Source organism: Neoarius graeffei, chromosome 5 (assembly GCF_027579695.1).
Source record: "Neoarius graeffei isolate fNeoGra1 chromosome 5, fNeoGra1.pri, whole genome shotgun sequence".
NCBI classification, from domain to species: Eukaryota; Metazoa; Chordata; class Actinopteri; order Siluriformes; family Ariidae; genus Neoarius; species Neoarius graeffei.
In genome coordinates this window covers 113,777,575-113,798,677 of record NC_083573.1, presented here as the reverse complement: position 1 = coordinate 113,798,677, position 21,103 = coordinate 113,777,575, and the positions used below count along the sequence as shown (strand labels likewise).

The 21,103-nt window shown below is 47.7% G+C and overlaps 1 protein-coding gene across 1 annotated transcript in view; it reads left to right on the top strand.

Moving 5' to 3' along the window:
* Positions 1 to 21,103, top strand: part of LOC132887255 (SH3 and multiple ankyrin repeat domains protein 1) — a 255,490-nt gene that overhangs the window by 171,775 nt on the left and 62,612 nt on the right. The window contains exons 17-19 of the mRNA XM_060922792.1: positions 19,480 to 19,615; positions 19,719 to 19,802; positions 19,941 to 19,949. Of these exons, the coding sequence (XP_060778775.1) occupies positions 19,480 to 19,615; positions 19,719 to 19,802; positions 19,941 to 19,949 (229 nt within the window). The remainder of the gene's footprint in view (positions 1 to 19,479; positions 19,616 to 19,718; positions 19,803 to 19,940; positions 19,950 to 21,103) is intronic.

Below are 21,103 nucleotides of genomic sequence, written 5' to 3'. Positions count from 1 at the left end.
TGCATGTATGATTATTCACAAAGTAAAAGTGATACATGAAAAAAACCACCCCCACAATAACCCCGTCACTCACAATGACCCCGTCACTCACTACAACCCCATCACTCACAACAACCCCATCATTCACAGTAACCCCATCACTCACAATGACCCCATCACTCACAGTAACACCATCACTCACAATGACCCCATCACTCACAGTAACACCATCACTCACAATGACCCCATCACTCACAGTAACACCATCACTCACAGTGTCCCTGTCACTCACAATGACCGTCACTTATGTTACAATCACCTGGCTCAAGGGCAATGTAACATAAAAGGAAACCACACGCAGACGGAAAAACGTTTAGAATATTTATTAAATAAAGAATAAAGTAACGTGTATGCAAGATCAGTTGTGTGTATGTGTTGCAAAGAATGTCTAGGGGTGTTCAGACTAACGCAAAATCGGCCAAAGGAGGAAGGGGAGGCCCCGCCAGAATGGACCACTGGTCTTTTTATACCCTGTCCAATTATAGACGCGCACCTGTGCTAGATCACCTAGTTGGACAGGGAAATAGGTTAACCAGGTAGGCGGAGCTACCAACAATAAGCAGAGCGTCACACTTACTATAACGCCGTCACTCACAATGACTCTGTCACTCACTATAACCCAGTCACTCACAGTAATCCCATCACTCACAGTGACTCCATCACTCACAATGTCCCTGTCACTCATTATAATGCTGTCACTCACAATGACCCCATCACTCACTATAACGCTGTCACTCACAATAACCCTGTCACTCACAATGACCCCATCACTCATGAAGATGCCATCACTCACCATAACCCCATCCCTCACAATAACTCTGTCACTCACAATGACCCAGTCACTCACTATAATGCCGTCACTCACAATGACCCTGTCACTCACTATAACGCCGTCATTCACTATAACCCAGTCACTCACAGTAATCCCATCACTCACAGTGACTCCATCACTCACAATGTCCTTGTCACTCATTATAATGCTGTCACTCACAATGACCCCATCACTCACTATAACGCCGTCACTCACAATAACCCTGTCACTCACAATGACCCCATCACTCATGATGATGCCATCACTCACCATAACCCCATCCCTCACAATAACCCTGTCATTCACAATGACCCAGTCACTCACTATGACCCTGTCATTCACTATAACCCTGTCCCTCACAATGACCCTGTGACTCACAATAACCCCACCCCACAATAACTCTGTCGCTTACTATAACCCCACCCCCCACAATAACCCCATCACTCACAATAACCCTGTAACTCATAGTGACCTCATCATTCACAATGCTGCTGTCATTCACAATAACCCTGTCACTCACTATAACCCTGTCTCTCACAATGACCCTGTCACTCACAATGACCCCATCACTCACTATAACCCTGTCATTTACTATAACCCTGTCAGTCAAAATAAACCCACCCCCACAATGACCCTATCACTCATAATGACCCCGTCACTCACAATGAGCCCATCACTCACAATGACCCTGTCACTCACTATAACCCCACTCCTCACAATAACCATGTCACTCAATAACCCCATCATTCAGTATAACCCTGTCACTCACAATAACCCTGTCACTCATAATGACCCCATCACTCATGATAACCCCATCACTCACAATAACCCACTGAACCCCCATAAGTGGCCCACGGGCCAGAAAGCCAAATGTCTGGCTCACACCGATCCATTGGCACTAGCACACCTGTCTTAACATGAGAAATAAAGTGCACCCTGCTTTATGTTATTTTGACCTCAACCCACACTGTATACTTGACCTTTGACCTATGCCAGCATAGAGCATGCATTGACATAAAAGACCTAAGTCAAGACATACTGCGTGCATACCAGCTAAGCCACCTACCATCTAAGTGAAATATTGCAAGTAGGTCAGATGATAATAATGTTAACAGTCCTAAATGAAGAATGACATTACCTGCATGAAAAAGTGCAAAGTGGACCAGCAAAACCATCAGTTCAAATCTGACTGTACTGATCAGTTTTGCTTTATTTTACCAGATGACACCAATGCTAAGCCAACATGCTTGATAGGCATGCAGACCATAGTTGTGTGCAAAGTAGATAATCTAAAACAATGCTTCAACACTGTGCATGCTGCTAGTTTCAATGCCAACTACCCTGCAAATTCAGATCAACCCAAACAAAAATAGCAAACATGATAAGATCATACAAGCACTCTGTGATAATTTCCCTGATGTGGGTGGAGTACAGAAGTAAGGTAGGCAGGAGATAATGTTCACACACACATTTATTGACAGCTTTTCAGCTTCACTTGGCTTACTCTAGGACACACAAGTACACACACACACACACACACACACACACACACACACACAGTCAAGTTCTGGTCCCAGGCACTCTTCTCTGCTTTCCTTCTCCTTTTATGCTCCACCATCACTGCAACAACACACACACACACACACACACACACACACACACACACACACATCAATTGACAACAGGTGTAATGACTTGGTCACTCACCTTCCCTGACCTTGCCCTCCATTCACAAACTGATGCTTGGCCACACCCCAGCTGCCACATACCCCTACCGCCTGACTCAGGCCGGGGAGCCATCCAGCCTGCAGCAGACTCCCCCCCTCAAAGGGACAGAAAGTCCACAACCACCATCTGCGCCCCCGGCCTGTGGACCACCTCAAATTTAAATGGCTGGAGGGCGAGATACCAATGGGTGATCCATGCGTTGGCATCCTTTATGCAGTGGAGCCACTGGAGGGTCACATGGTCCAAACAGAGGGTGAAAGGGCATCCCAACAGGTAGTATCAGAGGGCAAGGACTGCCCACTTGATGGCCAGACACTCCTTATCGATAGTGCTGTACTTGTTTTCATGCATCGAGAGCTTGCAGCTGATGTACAGCATAGGACATTCCTTGCCCTCCACCTTCTGGGACAGAACGGCCCCCAGCCCCTGTCCAATGCATCCGTCTGTAAAACAAAGAGGAGAGAGAATTCAAGGGAGTGTAAAAGTGGCCCCCCACACAGTGCAGCTTTTACCTTAGAGCAGTGTTTCCCAACCTTTCTTGAGCCACGGCACATATTTTACATTTGAAAAACCCCACGGCACACCACCAAACAAAAATATCACAAAAAAAAAAAAATAATAATATATATATATATATATATATATATATATATATATATATATATATATATATATGTGCGTGTGTGTGTGTGTGTGTATATATATATATATATATATATATATATATATATATATATATATATATATATATTTTTTTTTCAAAACATACAGTGTGTGCTGCTCGACGCCCCCCTCGTCAGCCGCCAACCAGGAATGATCACACAGTTTCGGTGGCTATGGCGGTACTGCCGTCCCTAGTGCCACCAGCAGCTTCATGCCACCGGGGGGCGTCTAAGATGGTTTAGATGGTTACACGGTACTATGTTGTGGTCATTACACTTCTGTTGCGGGCTTTTGCCCATATCCAACTCGACCCCTGCTCCGCTGTTGCTTGCAGGCATTTCTTTGCTGACTTCAATTTACGGCCACCAAGGCCAAGGTAGGACAAAAACATCATCATGGAGTGGCCAACGAAGCCACGACAGCCAACCTCAACTGGTCACACTGAACATTTCCAGTTGTTCTCAATACAGGTGGCTCAAAGGTCCTCATATCTTGCTTTCTTATGTTCAAATGCTTCTTGCATATTTTCCTCCCAAGGAACAGTAAGTTCGACGAGTATTACACTCTTTGCAGAGTCTGACCATATTATTAGGTCTGGCCTTTCATTAGAGATAGCAATATGGGCAGAGACCTTGAGAGATTTCTCTAGGTCAACAGCAACCTGCCAGTCAGCAGCACCATATAGAAGCCTTGTTTGCTTATTGCCCTTCATTTCTCTAGGACGCTCCCCAGCTTTACAAAAGATGACATCAAGGGATGCTTGTTTCACAGGTGTCTTGTTTATTACCTCCTGCTGATCTTTCACTAAGGTTGCCAGCATGTCCAGAACCTGATTATGATGCCATGTGTACATCTGTAACAACTGCTTGCAGCCAGAGAGTACATGGCAGAGGGTTCCACACTTGATACCGCAGCAGGCGCACAGGTCCGAATCTGAGTATTTCCACAGCTTGAGGCTTGCAGGTGTTGGTAAAAGATCATACACTGAGCGCAGCAAGAAAGCAATTGCAGGCTGGCTCATCTGCCACAAATCCGCCCATGCCACTTTTCTGGGTTCAGTTCCTTCCCATCTCAGCCAGGCTCTCTGTTTGGCGAAGCCTGCTGCAGTTGTAAGCCGGGCTTCCTCCTCCAACTCACGGAATTCTTCAACCACCATCTCCCTGTGACCCTGAGCACCTTGCTCGGAAAACCATCTATGGCAAACAGTGCCCAATCCTGCTCTTCCCACCTGCACTGCTCCGATAACTTCCTTAGTTTGAAGGCTTGCTTCTGCACAGTCTACTGCTGCCTCTGCAGACCACTTCCTGCCAGTGCGAATCGTTGGCTGCACATCACAAATTACCTTATCTGGTGAGTCTCTCAACATTAGATGGAAACATGCTATAGCGACCTTAAACTCCTCTGTTAGTGATGGCAGCGGCAAACTCAGCTTTCCTGATTTCATGTGTAGACCAGGAGTGGAGAAACTTGGGGGAACACCCAACCATTTTCTCAAGTACTTACTAATAACACGCTGAATGATCTCTACTCTGGACAGAGAGATTTCATACACCTGCAATGGCCAGAGAATTCTTGGTAGAAGGCTGAATTAGAAACACCAGGATTTAAATTTGCCTGGAAGTAAAGTCTTATCAATCGCCTGTAACCCTCTTCTAGCTTGCTCTTCAACCTCGATGCCACGATGGTGATCGGTGACTGGGAAAGAATACCACCTGCCAAGGCTTTTCACAGGTTTCTGTCTCACTGTTGGAATTCTCTCACCATCCACATATGTAGAAGTATACCTCCTTTACTGAACCTTTAACAAGGGATAGGCTACGGCTTTTCTGTGGCTTTGGTTACATTCAAGCCCATTCAAACAGTTCGCTGAAGCGATGCAGCAGCCTTTCAGCCTCCGCTTGTAATGGTATTAAGACAGTAATGTCATCCATGAAAGCTCTGCTAGGTGGTAGTTCAAGTCCATCTCCCAGAGATTGACCCTTTGCGGAAGCCTCTGAACCTTTGAGGATGAGCTCCATTGCCATAACAAAAAGCAGTGGGGAGATCACACACCCCATCATAATACCAATTTGCAGAGGCTGCCACTTTGTTGTATATTCGCTTGTTGTAAAACGCATACACACTGAACTGAAGTATGACCTTTGGATTGCCTCAACCTTTAAAAGAACGTAAAAGAACTCAAGTGCTTTCCACATGAGTTCATGCAGTACTAAGCCATAAGCATTGGCCAGATCTAACCACACCACATGTAGCTCCCTCTTGGATTGTTTGGCTATTTGGATTGAGTTCCAGATCATCTGTGCATGCTCAAGGCAGCCTGGGAAGCCTGGAACACCTGCCTTCTGTACAGAGGTGTTGCTGTAGCCATTGCTTAAGAGGTAAAACATTGCACGCTGTGCCACCACCCCAAAGAATATTTTCCCCTCCACGTTCAACAAGGATATAGGACGAAATTGCCCTATACCAGAAGCCTCCTTTTCCGTAGGAATCCATATGCCGTCAGCAAGACACCAGCACCGAGCAACACTGTTCTCGCTCCAGGCTCTCTTTAAGAGTTGAAAGAGCTGACACATTACACATGGACAGTTCTTATACAGCTTATATGAAATGCCATTTGGTCCAGGAGCACTTTTGGCTCTCGCCTTCCTAACAAACTCCTGAACTTCTGAAAAACGATACTCCGACGTATCGAACAGAACTCCAGGTGCTGAGGGCTGCGGGATGCCTTGTACTTGGGGCAATGACACACCATATAATTCGTCAGAGTAAACAGATCTTAAGTGCTCCTCCAGGTCTTCCTTAGATACCGCAAGTTTCCCGCTTTTTGCCTCCTCAAAGAGGCCCTTTGCGAATGTGTACGGGTCTTTTAGGAAAGCCATCCGTGCCTTTCATTTTTTCTTTCACCTCCTACACCTGTTCTCTGCCCTTGTTAGCATCAAGATCTTTTTCTTGATGTCGTCCAGAAGGACCTGCAATCCTGGTTGTTGAGATGGACTAGCTGCTTTTAGCTGGGCCTTTAGCCGTCTTTGCCGGGCACACAGTTGGCCTTTTTCCACCTGCCTCCAATTAGGTTTCTTTCCATTCTTTTTGCTTTCTCTGCAAGCTACCTGACCAAATTTCTCCAAGCAGAACTCATGCACTATCCTGCAGAAGGTGTCAGTCCATTGTTCAACAGTACCACTTACAGTTTGACAGAGAATAACTGCAAGATCATGATTGATGCCTGACCAAGCAGTTTTGTCACTGCTCTTGGGCCAGTTAATTCTTACATTGCTTGACATGTCATCAGGAATGTTAAGCTGTGAAGCGATGGGAACCTGGGCACTGTGGTGAGTATCCTGGCCCTGATTCCCATTAATTGACTTACTAGCCTTCTGAGAAGGCTTGCGTTGCTTGATGGATGTGCACCAGCATGCCTGATGTATGTGCAAACCCCGCATGGTTGAAAAAACCTTTCTGCAGCAACAAACTACAGTTGTTGAACTTTTATCATTGTCCATAGGGCAGTCCTGAAAATTATCCATAGATCCATGGTTGATATATTCTCCTTCCCTGCTACAGTCGACCTGAAGGCATGTACTATTATGTTGTGAAGTAGTCAATAAATGTAGAGTGGTAGAGGGAGACTGGCCCTCCGCCACTACCAACGCCATCTCTCCAAGCTGTCACTTGACTCTCCAAGTTGTCACTTGTCTTTCGAAGTTGCCACCTGTCTTTCCAGGTTGTCTTGAGAAGAAAGTTCCCCCCCCCAGGAAAATTTTGAAAAATAAGACCTTACAAACCACTTTTCCTGCAATCTGAGCTGTAGTAGATAAAAATATCTGTTGTCTTTTTTTATATATTTACATGAAAATATGTTTCAAATCAATAGGAGACCTTTCTATAGTCCACACAGAACTGGACCGACCCATCGGTCTTGGGAACCAGGACCACCAGGCTGCTCCAGTCACTGTGGGACTCCTCAATAATGCCCATTTCAGGCACGGCCTTGAGTTCATCCCAAACCACCTTTTTTGTGTGTTTGGGCAAGCGGTAAGGGCGGCTATGCACCACCAGCCACGGGGTCATCTCAGTGTGCTGTTCTATGAGGTGGATGTGGCTGGGCAGGGGCGAGAACACATTGGAAAATTCGTTCTGCAACTTGGCCACCTCTGTGAGTTGGGCCGGTGAGAGGTGGTCTCCACAAAGGACCAGAATGGCTTGAGATGTTATTATTATTATTTTTTTACCTCCAGCCCTAGCTCCACCTTCTCTGGGACTACCAATGCCAATGTCATGGGGACCCCCTCATTCCAACATTTTAACAGGTTGAGGTGGTAAATTTGCAATGCCCCACCCCTATCTGTGCACCTCACCTCATAGTCGATGTCCCTGACTGGCTGTGTGGCCTTGAAGGGTCCTTGCCACTTGGCAATTAATTTGGAGCTCGATGTGGGCAATAATATGAGCACTTTGTCTACCGGTGTTAACTCTCTAAGACACATGCCCCTATTGTACAGCCGGAATTGGTGTTCTTGTGCCTGCCATAAATTCTCCTGGGTTAAGTGCATGAGGGTGTGGAGTTCTGCACACAGGTCAAGAATGTATTGAATTTCATTCTTGCTGGGTGAAGGTCCCTCCTCCCACTTTTCTCGTAGCACATCCAAAATGCCACGCAGCTTACACCTGTATAATAACTCAAATGGTGAAAAACCTGTGGAGGCTTGCAGGACCTCTTATACTGCAAACAACAAGGGCTCAAGCCATTTATCCCAATTGCATGCATCCTCACTTACAAATTACCGAATTAAGTTTTTGAGTGTTTGATTAAACCATTCCACTAAGCCATCCATTTGTGGGTGATAGACACTGGTGCAGATAGACTTCATCTCATCTCATTATCTCTAGCCGCTTTATCCTTCTACAGGGTCGCAGGCAAGCTGGAGCCTATCCCAGCTGACTACGGGCGAAAGGCGGGGTACACCCTGGACAAGTCACCAGGTCATCACAGGGCTGACACATAGACACAGACAACCATTCACACTCACATTCACACTTACGGTCAATTTAGAGTCACCAGTTAACCTAACCTGCATGTCTTTGGACTGTGGGGGAAACCGGAGCACCCGGAGGAAACCCACGCAGACATGGGGAGAACATGCAAACTCCACACAGAAAGGCCCTCGCCGGCCACGGGGCTCGAACCCAGGACCTTCTTGCTGTGAGGCGACAGCGCTAACCACTACACCACCGTGCCGCCGCGGATAGACTTAATTCCCAATAATCCATACAGTTCGCAAAGTGTGCATGACATAAATGTAGTGCCTTGGTCTGTCAGGATTTCTATTGGAATCCTGACCTGGGAGATAATACAGAAGAGGGCTTCCGCAATACTGCATGCTGAGATTTTGTGGAGAAGCACCACTTCTGGATATCGCGTTGCATAATCCACCAGAACTAAAATAAAGCGATAGCTCCATGCTGACTGATCTAATGGCCCGACAACATCCATACCAATTCTCTCAAATGGGGTCTCAATTAGAGGGAGAGGGCGCAAAGGTGCTTTTGGAGTGGCTGCAGGATTTACTAATTGGCAATCACAGCATGCCGCAGGCCACTGAGGGACATCCCTGTGAATCCCTGGCCAATAGAACTGGGCCATTATTCGGGTTAGTGTTTTATCCTGCCCTAAGTGTCCGGCCATGGGATTAAAGTGAGCTGCATGGAATACAAGTTCCCTATGGCTCTTTGGGATTAACAATTGGGTTTTTTGTTCACCAGTTTGAGTTCACCAAAACCCTTATGGAGAATCAATCGAAGACCGTGACGTCGCCTGGTATGGCTCAGCCGGGGCCCCACCCTGGAGCCAGGCCCGGGGTTGGGGCTCATATGTGAGCGCTTGTTGGCCGGGCCTTTGCCCATGGGGCCCAGCCAGGCTCAGCCCGAAGAGGTGATGTGGGCCTGACCTCCTGTGGGTTCACCACCCACAAAGGTAGCCGTAGGGGGCTGGTGCAGTGTGGATTGGGCGGCAGTCGAAGGCAGGGGCCTCGACGACCTGATCCCCGGACACAGCGGCTAGATGTTGGAACATGGAATGTCACTTCGCTGGGGGGGAAAGAGCCTGAGCTTGTGCGGGAGGTTGAGAGATACCAGCTATAGATAGTTGGGCTCACCTCCATGCATAGCCTGGGCTCTGGAACCCAGCTCCTCGAGAGGGGCTGGACTCTCCACTTCTCTGGAGTCGCCCATGGTGAGCAGCGGCGGGCTGGTGTGGGTTTGCTTATAGCTCCCCAGCTCAGCCACCATGTGTTGGAGTTTACCCCAGTGAACGAGAGGGTCGCCTCTCTGCGCCTTCGGATTGGGGAGAGGGCTCTTGCTATTGTTTGTGCCTACGGGCCGAATAGCAGTGTAGAGTATCCGGCCTTCTTGGAGTCCCTGGGAGAGGTACTGAGGGGTGCTCAGACCGGGGACTCCATTATGCTACTGGGGGACTTCAATGCTCATGTGGGCAACGACAGTGACACCTGGAGGGGTGTGGCTGGGAGGAACGGCCTCCCTGATCTGAACCCGAGTGGTGTTTTGTTATTGGACTTCTGTGCTAGTCATGGTTTGTCCATAACGAACACCATGTTCGAGCATAGGGGTGTCCATAAGTGCATGTGGCACCAGGACACCTTAGGTCGGAGGTCAATGATAGATTTTGTTGTCGTTTCATCTGATCTCCGGCCCTATGTCTTGGACACTCGGGTGAAGAGAGGGGCTGAGCTGTCAACTGATCACCACCTGGTGGTGAGTTGGATCTGCTGGTGGAGGAGGAAGCCGGACAGACCTGGCAGGCCCAAATGTATGGTGAGGGTCTGCTGGGACCGTCTGGCTGAGCACTCTGTCGGGGGGGTCTTTAACTCCCACCTCCGGGAGAGCTTTTCCCAGCTTCCGAGGGAGGCGGGGGACATTGAGTCTGAGTGGACCATGTTCTCTACCTCCATTGTGGACACAGCTGTTCGGAGCTGTGACTGCAAGGTCTCCGGTGCTTGTCGTGGCGGCAATCCCCGAACCCGGTGGTGGACACCAGAAGTAAGGGATGCCATCAAGCTGAAGAAGGAGTCCTATTGGGCCATGTTGACCTCAGGGGACTCCTGAGGCAGCTGACAGGTATCGGCAGGCCAGGCGTGCCGCAGCTCAGGCAGTTGTGGAGGCAAAAACGCGGAAATGGGAGGAGTTCAGGGAGGCCATGGAGAAGGACTATCGGTCAGCCTCGAAGAAATTCTGGCAAATCATCCAGCACCTCAGGAGGGAGAAGCAGTACTCTGCCAACACTGTTTACAGTGCGGGTGGGGAGCTGTTGACCTCGACTGGGGACATTGTCAGGCGGTGGAAGGAATACTTTGAGGATCTCCTCAATCTCACCATCATGTCTTCCATTGAGGAGACTGAGGCTGATGACTCAGAGGTGGACTCGTCCATTACCCAAGTCGAAGTCACTGAGGTGGTTTGCAAGCTCCTCAGTGGCAAGGCACCGGGGGTGGATGAGATCCACACTGAGTATCTCAAGTCTCTGGATGTTGTGGGGCTGTCTTGGTTGACACTCCTCTGCAACATCGCGTGTTGGTCGGGGACAGTGCCTCTGGAGTGGCAGACTGGGGTGGTGGGCCCTCTTTTTAAGAAAGGGGACCGGAGAGTGTGCTCCAATTACAGGGGAATCACACTTCTCAGCCTCCCAGGGAAGGTTTACTCCAGGGTACTGGAGAGGAGAATTCAACCAATAGTCGAACCTCGGATCCAGGAGGAACAATGCAGTTTGTGTCCTGGTCGCGGAACACTGGACCAGCTCTATACCCTTCATAGGGTGCTCGAGGGTTCATGGGAGTTTGCCCAACCAGTCCACATGTGCTTTGTGGATCTGGAGAAGGCATTCGACCATGTCCCTCGTGGTATTCTGTGGGGGGTGCTTCGGGAGTATGGGGTTCAGGGCTCTTTGCTAAGGGCTGTCCGGTCCCTGTACGAATGGAGCAGTTAGTTAGTTAGTTAGAACTTTATTTATCCCCATGGGGCAATTGTATTTGCTGTACAGTCGCTGGCACAAGACATGAGACACAGACAGGCATACAAAACAACAGAAAAAAACACATACACAGAAAATTGCTATTCACACACTAATACTACATTGGTTGACTGAATTACCACTTGCCCTCGTTTAGGGCTTTTATTGCTTGGGGTACAAAAGAAAACCTTGACCTGTTTTTGGACAGCAGGGGGGGACAAAACCGACGTCCAGATGGCAGGAGTTGAAATGAAGAGGACAGCGGGTGTGTGTATTGTTCAATAATGTTATCAGCCTTTTTAACAAGTCTGTCTCTATAAATACTTTCCATACTTGGCAGAGTGATCCCAAGAAGCTTGCTGGCAGTAGAGACTGTCTTTCTGACCACCTTTTTCTGTGCCTCAGTGGCATTGCCAAACCAGCAAGTAATACAGAAGGTTAAAACACTTTCAATAAAAGCAGTATAAAACATGTGAAGCATCTTTTTGTCAACCTTAAAAACAAGCAGTTTTTTTAAGAAGTACATTCTTTGCTGTGTCTTGGTATGCAGTAAATCAGTCCATGAGTCCCATTTCAGCTTATTGTCAAGTACGACACCCAGGTATTTATAAGTGGAGACAGTCTGAATGGTCTCTCCCATCACAACTGTGGCAGAGGATGAGTGTGACCTTCTAAAATCAATAGACATTTCCTTTGTCTTCTTTGTGTTTAAAATCAGGCTTGACCTTTTACACCACGCTAAAAAGAAATCTAAAACTGGGCCATGATCACTTTCTCCATCCTCTAGGAGGCTCACTAGTGCTGTGTCATCTGCATATTTGATAAAATGTCTGTTGGGGAAAGTGCTAGTGCATGCATTTGTGTATAAAATAAAAAGTAAGGGAGATAAAACACAACCTTGTGGGGAGCCCATGGATGTAGTCATAGTGTCAGAGAGGAGAGAGCCAACTCTGACGCGCTGAGCTCTACCGGTCAGGAAGTCCATAATCCAACAAATAAGACCAGCATTAAGGTTAAAATCATTAGCAAGTATCCCTGCAAGAGTCTTTGGTAGCATAGTGTTAAAAGCAGAGGAAAAGTCCACAAATAAAATTTTTGCATGGGCCTTAGGTTTTTCAAGGTGCATGTGCAAAAGGTGCATTAGCGTTAAAATGGCATCCTCCACCCCCCTAGAGGCTTGATATGCAAACTGCAGGGGGTCCATGAGCTTGTAGGTTTGGGACACAATGTGCTGCTTTACCAGACGCTCCAAGCACTTCATGACCAAGGATGTCAGTGCTATTGGCCGGAAGTCATTGGGTTCTGAGGGTCTGGGCTTTTTTGGAACAGGTACAATTGTAGAAGTCTTCCACAGAAAAGGGACTTTACAGAGGTTGAGAGATGAATTAAAAATGTCAGTAAAAACAGGGGCCAGTTGTTCGGCACAGTTCTTTAAAACACTACCACAGATGTTGTCTGGACCAGGGCTTTTCCTAGGGTTAGTATGCCTAAACATCCTAAGAACATCAAATTGCCTGATATTCCACTCAGATGCAGAGGGGGGAGAGGGCAGTGGTGGGGTGCCACCGGTGTCATTGTTGCCGCTTTCAAAGCGGCAGAAGAAGTTGTTCAATTGGTTAACACCCTCTCTACCCTCACCTCCAAGCATGTCTGAGCAATTGTTCCAGTCCAGAGAGGATTTTCCCCTGCCCTTGTGTGGGACATCGGTCATGGTCTTAATTCCCTGCCATGCTTCCCGGGAGTTGCCTGACTCCAGGGTAGCTTCAATCTTTTGTCTATAACTGTGTTTATCCAACTGTATTTGTCTTTTAATTTGTCTCTGTATGTCCCTCCTGCCTATGTCATCATGAGCCAGGTGTGCTTTTTTCTTTTCCATTATAAGGTGCTTTAGTTTGTTGGACACCCACGGTTTGTCGTTGGGAAACACTTTTTTGTTTTTTGTGGGTATGATAGAGTCTGTGCAAAAATTGATGTAGTCAGATATTGCTTCTACCTGTTCATTTATATCGTCACAATTAAAAACGTCCCAATCTGTGCACTCAAAACATCCTTGTAGGGTCATTATACTCTCACTGTCCCACATTTTCACTGATTTTTTCTGGGGCTTTTCTCTTTCCAAAAGTCTCTGGTAAACAGGGCGAAGATAAACAACACTATGATCTGATGCCCCTAGTGGCGGGAGCAGGGATGAAAGGTAGGCATTTTTGACAGTTCCATAGCACAGGTCAAGGAATGCGTTTTTTCTAGAGGGACAGTCCACATATTGATAATATGTGCGTAAGCACTTTTTCAGTGGACAGTTATTGAAATCTCCAAGGAAAAATTTCGGGGCATCAGGGGAAAGAGATTCAATCTTCTGGGTGAGATTAAAAATAGCATCTAAGGCCCTATCGGCATTCGCTTTGGGATGAATGTATGCAACGGTGTAAAAGATCTGGGGAAACTCTCTTGGAAGATATGGGGGTCGCAGAGAGACACAAAGCAGTTCAATATCGGGAGTACAAAGGCTCTCTCTCACCACCACAGTCCTACACCACTCATCCCGAATGAGCAGACAGACACCGCCCCCTCGGATCTTCCCGGTAGTTGAAGGGTCCCGGTCAGTGCGGAACACGGAAAATCCAGGGGGTCCCACCTCGCTGTCAGAGACGTTGCTGTCCAGCCACGTCTCTGTGATGGCCAGGATGCAGGCGCTCCGATACTCGTGCAGGTACCGGACATTCGCTGTCAGCTCGTCCGTTTTTGCTCTCAGGGACTGGGCGTTGATCAGCAGGGTGATGGGAAGAGGAAGTTTGTTTCTCAGTCTTCTGAGTTTCTGCCGAATGCCCCCTTTAGATCCCCGTTTGTGTCTCGTCCGGATAGTACATCTCTTTGGATTTCTTCTGAGGTAGTTTGGTATGGAGTTGACAATGAGTTTGTGATCCGTATGCATATGATCGCGCAACAGGAGAAGGAATTCCCTGCTGTATTGTGTTACACCTGCCACGCCAACACGGTCATGGAAGTGGCCACAGGTGAAGCAAGTGTTTAAAAACACTGCAAGCAGTCCAATCGCACACAAATATGTGAAGTCCATTGTAGCTTTAGTGCGAACTACATGCAAAATTAATCACATCCATCCAAACAATGACTGACGAGTAAATAAATAAATAAACAAACAGAACACACACAGTGCCAAACGCGAACGACAGCAGGGCAGCCACAGCGCAGCGCCCGGAACCCGGAAATCATGAAAGCAGGAGTCTGGTTGGCATTGCCGGCAGTAAGTCAGACCTGTTCCCAGTGCATGTTGGACTCCGGCAGGGCTGCCCTTTGTCACCGATTCTGTTCATAATTTTTATGGACAGAATTTCTAGGCACAGCCAGGGGCCGGAAGGAATCCTGTTTGGGAACCACAGGATTTCATCTCTGCTTTTTGCGGATGATGTTGTCCTGTTGGCTTCTTCAAACCAGGACCTTCAGCATGCACTGGGGCAGTTTGCAGTCGAGTGTGAAGCGGCTGGGATGAGAATCAGCACCTCCAAGTCTGAGGCCATGGTTCTCGCCTGGAAAAGGGTGGCTTGCCCTCTCCAGGTTGGTGGAGAAGTCCTGCCTCAAGTGGAGGAGTTTAAGTATCTCGGGATCTTGTTCATGAGTGAGGGAAGGATGGAGCGTGCGATCGACAGGCGGATCGGTGCAGCCTCCGCAGTGATGCGGTCGCTTTACCGGTCTGTCGTGGTGAAGAAGGAGCTGAGTCAAAAGGCGAAGCTCTCAATTTAATGGTCGATCTACGTTCCGACTCTCACCTATGGGCATGAGCTTTGGGTAATGACCATAAGAACAAGACCGCGGATACAAGCGGCTGAAATGAGTTTCCTTCGCAGGGTGGCTGGGTGCTCCCTTAGAGATAGGGTGAGAAGCACAGTCACTTGGGAGGAGCTTGGAGTAGAGCCGCTGCTCCTCCACATTGAGAGGAATCAGCTGAGGTGGCTCGGGCATCTTTTTCGGATGCTTCCTGGACGCCTCCCTGGGGAGGTGTTCCAGGCATGTCCCCCTGGGAGGAGGCCCCCGGAAGACCCAGGACACGTTGGAGGGACTATGTCTCTCGACTGGCCTGGGAACGCCTCGGTGTTCTTCCTGAGGAGCTGGCCGAGGTGTCTGGGGATAAGGGAAGTTTGGGCTTCCATGCTCAGACTGCTGCCTCCGTGACCTGGCCCCAGATAAAGCAGAAGAAGACGAGACGAGTTTGAGTGTCCTGCGTCACTCGGTACAACCTATGGGAAGGCCAGTGTCGCACTTGGTTGGAGAGTTTGACCATTGATTACTCTCACTTGGTCAAACACATGATGCAGAGTCTTGTCTCATGACTGCTCTAATGGGAAATTCTCAAGAGAATCCCCAAGAGAGGGAGGAGGAGTGGGCTGCTCCTCACTCCTCATATTGCCCTGATGAGGTGCTGACGTAGATGGCTCTGTGACAGCTTCCCCAGTCAATGCCACACCGGGATCTTCCCATGATGTACTAATGCAAGACCCACCTCTTACTATGTGTTCCATCAGTTCTTTAAACCCCGGCCAATCAGTCCCCAAAATCAGTGAGTGGGTGAGACGAGGATTAATTGCCACCTTTATTCTATGCTTTTCTCCCCAAAATAGAATGTGGACAGACACTAATGGGTAGTTGTGAACATCCCCGTGCACACACAGCACCTTCACCACTTGTTCTCTCCCCAGTGCCTCACCTTGCTCCAGGCTTTGGTGGATTGAGGTCTGGTTACAGCCAGAATCCACCAAGGCATGATACATATCCCCTTGTACACTTACTGGTATACAGTATGCTCCAGCCCAATCAAGGGTGGTCTCTGGCGCATCGGGTATCCGGACCACCGCTCCCACCTCCATTGCGGAGCGGTGACTTTGAAGATGTCCTGGCTCCCCACAACGCCAGCACACCAGCCCAGCCTCTCCCTCTGCACTGGTGTTATGGGCATCACTCACCTGAGGGGGAGACAACACAGACACGGAAGGGGAAAATGGAAGGACATCACGGGTGCGTTGGGCCGGCTGGGGGGGGAGCCAGCCCATGCCTCTGCGGTGGAGGAACAGGGCAGGGAAGGGAAGAAGAGAGGGAGGGGGAAAGAGAGAAAAAAGGAGAAGAGGTGACACATCCTCCTGCTGTCGGAACTGCCACCAGGTGGTCCTCTGCCAGTTCAGTGGCTTGTTCCAGTGACGCCAGGCGATGACACTGGACCCTCTCCACCGGTTCTCCTGGAAGTCGCTTGGTGAACTGCTCCGGTGCCACCAGGTCAATGATTCCCTTGGCATCCTGGTCATCCACCCTCAGCCACCGCTGGCAGGCATCCCAGAGTTGTTAGCCGAATGCGAACGGCCGGCTGACCTCCTCCAACTTCAGCGTCCAGAAGCACTGATGCTGTTGTTCTGGGGAGCGGCCAACATGCTGTAGGATAGCTCACTTCAAGTAGGCATATATGAGCTGGATGTCATCAGGGAGCTGCAGCGTGGCGAGCTGCACCTTGCCAGTCAACAGCGGAAGTAGATGTGCTGCGCGCTGCTCGACCGGCCACCCCCACGCTTTGGCTGCTTGCTTGAAGAGTGCTAGGAAGTCTTCTGGATCATCATGTGGGCCCATCTTCATTAGGGTGAGGTGGAGATGGTCCACTGCAGTGGCGGTTAAAGACCCTGCCAACACGAGCAGGTGCTGGAATGCCTGGCAATCTTCCAGCTGGGCCAGCACCAAGGCTTCAAAGCATTGTTCCTGCTCTTTCCAGAGGGTGGTCAGCACTTGATGCTGGTTCTGCTGAGCGGTAGCAAGGGCATGGACGAGGTCCTTGAACGGCGAGGACTCCATGGGCTGGCTTCCTTTGGTACTCTCGGGATTTGGCACCACTGTGATAATTTCCCTGATGTGGGTGGAGTACAGAAGTATAGCAGGCAGGAGATAATGTTCACACACACATTTATTGACAGCTTTTCGGCTTCACTTGGCTTACTCTAGGACACACGTGTATACACACACACACACACATGCAGTCATGTTCTGGTCCCAGGCACTCTTCTCTGCTCTCCTACTCCTTTTATGCTCCACCATCACTGCAACACACACACACACACACACACACACACACACACACACACACACACACACACACACATCAATTGATAACAGGTGTAATGACTTGGTAACTCACCTTCCTGACCCCTCCCTCCATTCACAAACTGATGCTTGGCCACACCCCCGCTGCCACACACTCCATTTCTACTATGTGCAAATTAACACTGGGACAAGAAAGCCATGTTTCATGGAACCTAGCTAAAACTAAGAAGCCATTCACTGATGCTGAGTTGATTAAAAAGTGTATAATTGATATTTTTGGAGAAATTTTAATTCATGATAAGAAAAACAAGGAAGCAGTTGTGGAGTTATTAAAGCAGGTGCCATTGTCAGCTAACACTGCAACAAGAAGAGTAGAAGTCTTAGCAAAAAAAAAAAATCTTTTATCAAGAACCAGGACAGAAACAGACTCTCCAGTGCACATCTTGGCCAGTGCCTCAGGACTGCCACATCAGAATACAGCCCCAACATCAGAAGCATTGCCTCATCCCATCGCGCTCACTTCTCTCACTGACTGGTGAGTGAACAACATCCATTTATTTTTTTCAAAATATTAATAATGGGTTGTTGTGTTTTTGTGATATATCTCATATTTTAAAAGTGACAAACTGACTCTCTCTCTCTCTCTCTCTCTCTCTCTTTCTCTGTGTGTGTGTGTCACTCAATCTCACTTGGCTCTTCTTGAGGTGAATGGTTGTAGAGATGCTGCTGATAGCTGTTTTTGTCGAAAGCTGTTTGGACATTTTGCAGATGGGTACACTGTTTAAAAATCTGCACTAACATTATTAATGGTATGCAGGGATAGGTAAAATATACAGTATGTCGACATGTAGAAATGCTGACTTTGCCTTTTCCTGCTGTGTGCCACTTGCTGTAGTGCTGTTTATATATATAGCTATTGGGAATATACTCCACAACCCTGGGACCTTTTGAGCTACTGCTCCTTTCTCATTGTCTTCTTTATATTAGGCCTCTATATGGGTGCTGTAAATTAAAATGCTTTTGACATGAGTCAGATATAAAAAGGTATTTACATGCCAAGATGTTTATTTTTCAGTGTTGGTGGCTGTGTAAATGTATATCAGGACATTTAAATAATTAAATGGCTGTCTTTGGACTTATTTTGTTTTCAAGAGTGCTTTTTTCCTTGTTTTCTTGTGTGACCCTTTGAGAAGCCCAGGCCTAAATTATTACTACTACTACTACTACTACTACTACTACTACTACTAATAATAATAATAATAATAATAATAGCAGTGGCGGCAACACCATCATCTGCACATGAATCAATTTTTACTGGCACAATGGAAAAAAATCCTGGACATTTTGGCTCTTGGCTCAGCACACTTCACATACTTTGGCCCTTGGAGAAAACTAATTGGGGAACCTTGCAATAACCCCACACCTCACAATGACCCTGTCACTCACAATGACCCCGTCACTCACAGACTACACCCCCACAATCATCCCGTCACTCACAACAACCCCATCACTCATGATAACCCAGTCACGATGACCCCGTCACTCACAGTAACCCCATCACTCATGGTAACCCTGTCACTCACAATGACCCCATCATTCATGATAACCCCACCCCTTAAAATGATCCCATCACTCACAATAACCCCCTTACTCACAAAGACCGTCACTCACAATAACCCTGTTACTCACAATGACCCCCATACTCACAATAACCCCATGCCCACAAGAACCCTGTCACTCACGAACACTCCACCCCTCACAATGACCCCATCACTCACAATAACCCTGTCACTCACAGTAACCCCATCAGTCACAATGACCCCACCCCTCACAATGACCCCCATCACTCACAATAACCCTGTTACTCACAATGACCCCATATTCACTATGACCATCACTCATGATATCCCCATCACTCACAGTGATCCCCTCACTCACATTGACCCCATCACTCACAATAACCCCATCACTCATGATAACCCCACCCCTCACAATGACCATTACTCACAATAACCCCCATGCTCACTATAACCCCACGCCCACAAGGACCCTGTCATTCACAATGACCTCATCACTCAAAATAACCCTGTCACTCACAGTAACCCCCTCCCCCTCTGCTCTGCAGGTGAATGGAATGAATGTGGTTAAAGTTGGCCACAGACAGGTTGTTAATATGATTCGTCAGGGAGGAAACAGCCTAATGATGAAGGTTGTCATGGTAACACGGAATCCAGAGGTTGAGGAGGTGCCTAAGAAAAAAGGTAAGGGGTCCAAAACCTTCTTCACTTGGGTGACAAATAGTACTTCTTCACATGTACTATTTGTCATTCGCTTGTGTTTATTAAACGATATTTCCTCTTTCAGCTCCACAGCCACAGACAAAGAGATTAACCCCACCTGCCATTACACTGCGCTCCAAATCCATGACCTCTGAGCTGGAGGAGATGGGTATACACACACACACACACACACACACACACACACACACACATCCACAGTTTATATGTATTGTTACCATTGTTAACAGTATATAATGCTATGACATCAATGTTTGTTTTCTCCCTGCCACTGTGGCTGGATTCTCAGTGGAAAAAGGTGTGTGTGTGCTGTTTCATTCACTCTACTTTTGAATACTATTTTACGTGTCTATCAAATAATCATTAGACTTGAGATGTGTGTATTTATCAGTATTGACAATAACACTGCATGCTGAAGTTATACTGTATCTTTGCATTAGGGATGTAATTGAATATAATACCAACCCTCTTTCCAGAAAAGTTAGGATATATGCAATAAAAGCAAAAAATCTGTGATTTGTTAATTCCTCAGCTCATTATCTCTAGCCGCTTTATCCTGTTCTACAGGGTCGCAGGCGAGCTGGATCCTATCCCAGCTGACTACGGGCGAAAGGCGGGGTACACCCTGGACAAGTTGCCAGGTCATCACAGGGCTGACACATAGACACAGACAACCATTCACACTCACATTCACACCTACGCTCAATTTAGAGTCACCAGTTAACCTAACCTGCATGTCTTTGGACTGTGGGGGAAACCGGAGCACCCGGAGGAAACCCACGCGGACAACATGCAAACTCCACACAGAAAGGCCCTCGCCGGCCACGGGGCTCGAACCCGGACCTTCTTGCTGTGAGACAACAGCGCTAACCACTACACCACCGTGCCACCTGGTTAGTTCCTGTGAACCTTTATTTAACTGATAAAAGTATGAAGAAAATATTTTCAATAGTTTTACTGACCAGCTTAATTGTGTTTTATAAATATAAATGAAGTTAGAATTTGATGCCTGCAACACACTCAAAAAAATTTGGGACAGAGCCATTATTACCATTGTATGACATCACCTTTCCTTTTAATAACATTTTTTAATCGTATGGGATCTGAGGATACTAATTGCTGCAGTTTTGCAATTTGAATGTTTGTGCATTCTTGCTTGATACAAGACTTCAACTGCTCAACAGTCCGTGGTGACTGTTGTCTGATTCTCCTCTTCAAGATGCTCCATACATTCTCAATAGGAGACAGATCTGGACTGGCAGCAGGCTAGTCAAGCACATGTACTCTGTGTCTACGAAGCCATGCTGTTGGCAAGGCCTGGCATTGTCCTGCTGAAATAAATATGGACTTCCCACAAAGAGACATCACCTTGATGACAACATATGTTTCTCTAAAATTCCAAAATATGACTTGGCATAAATGGGACCTTCACACACATGCAACTCACCCTTG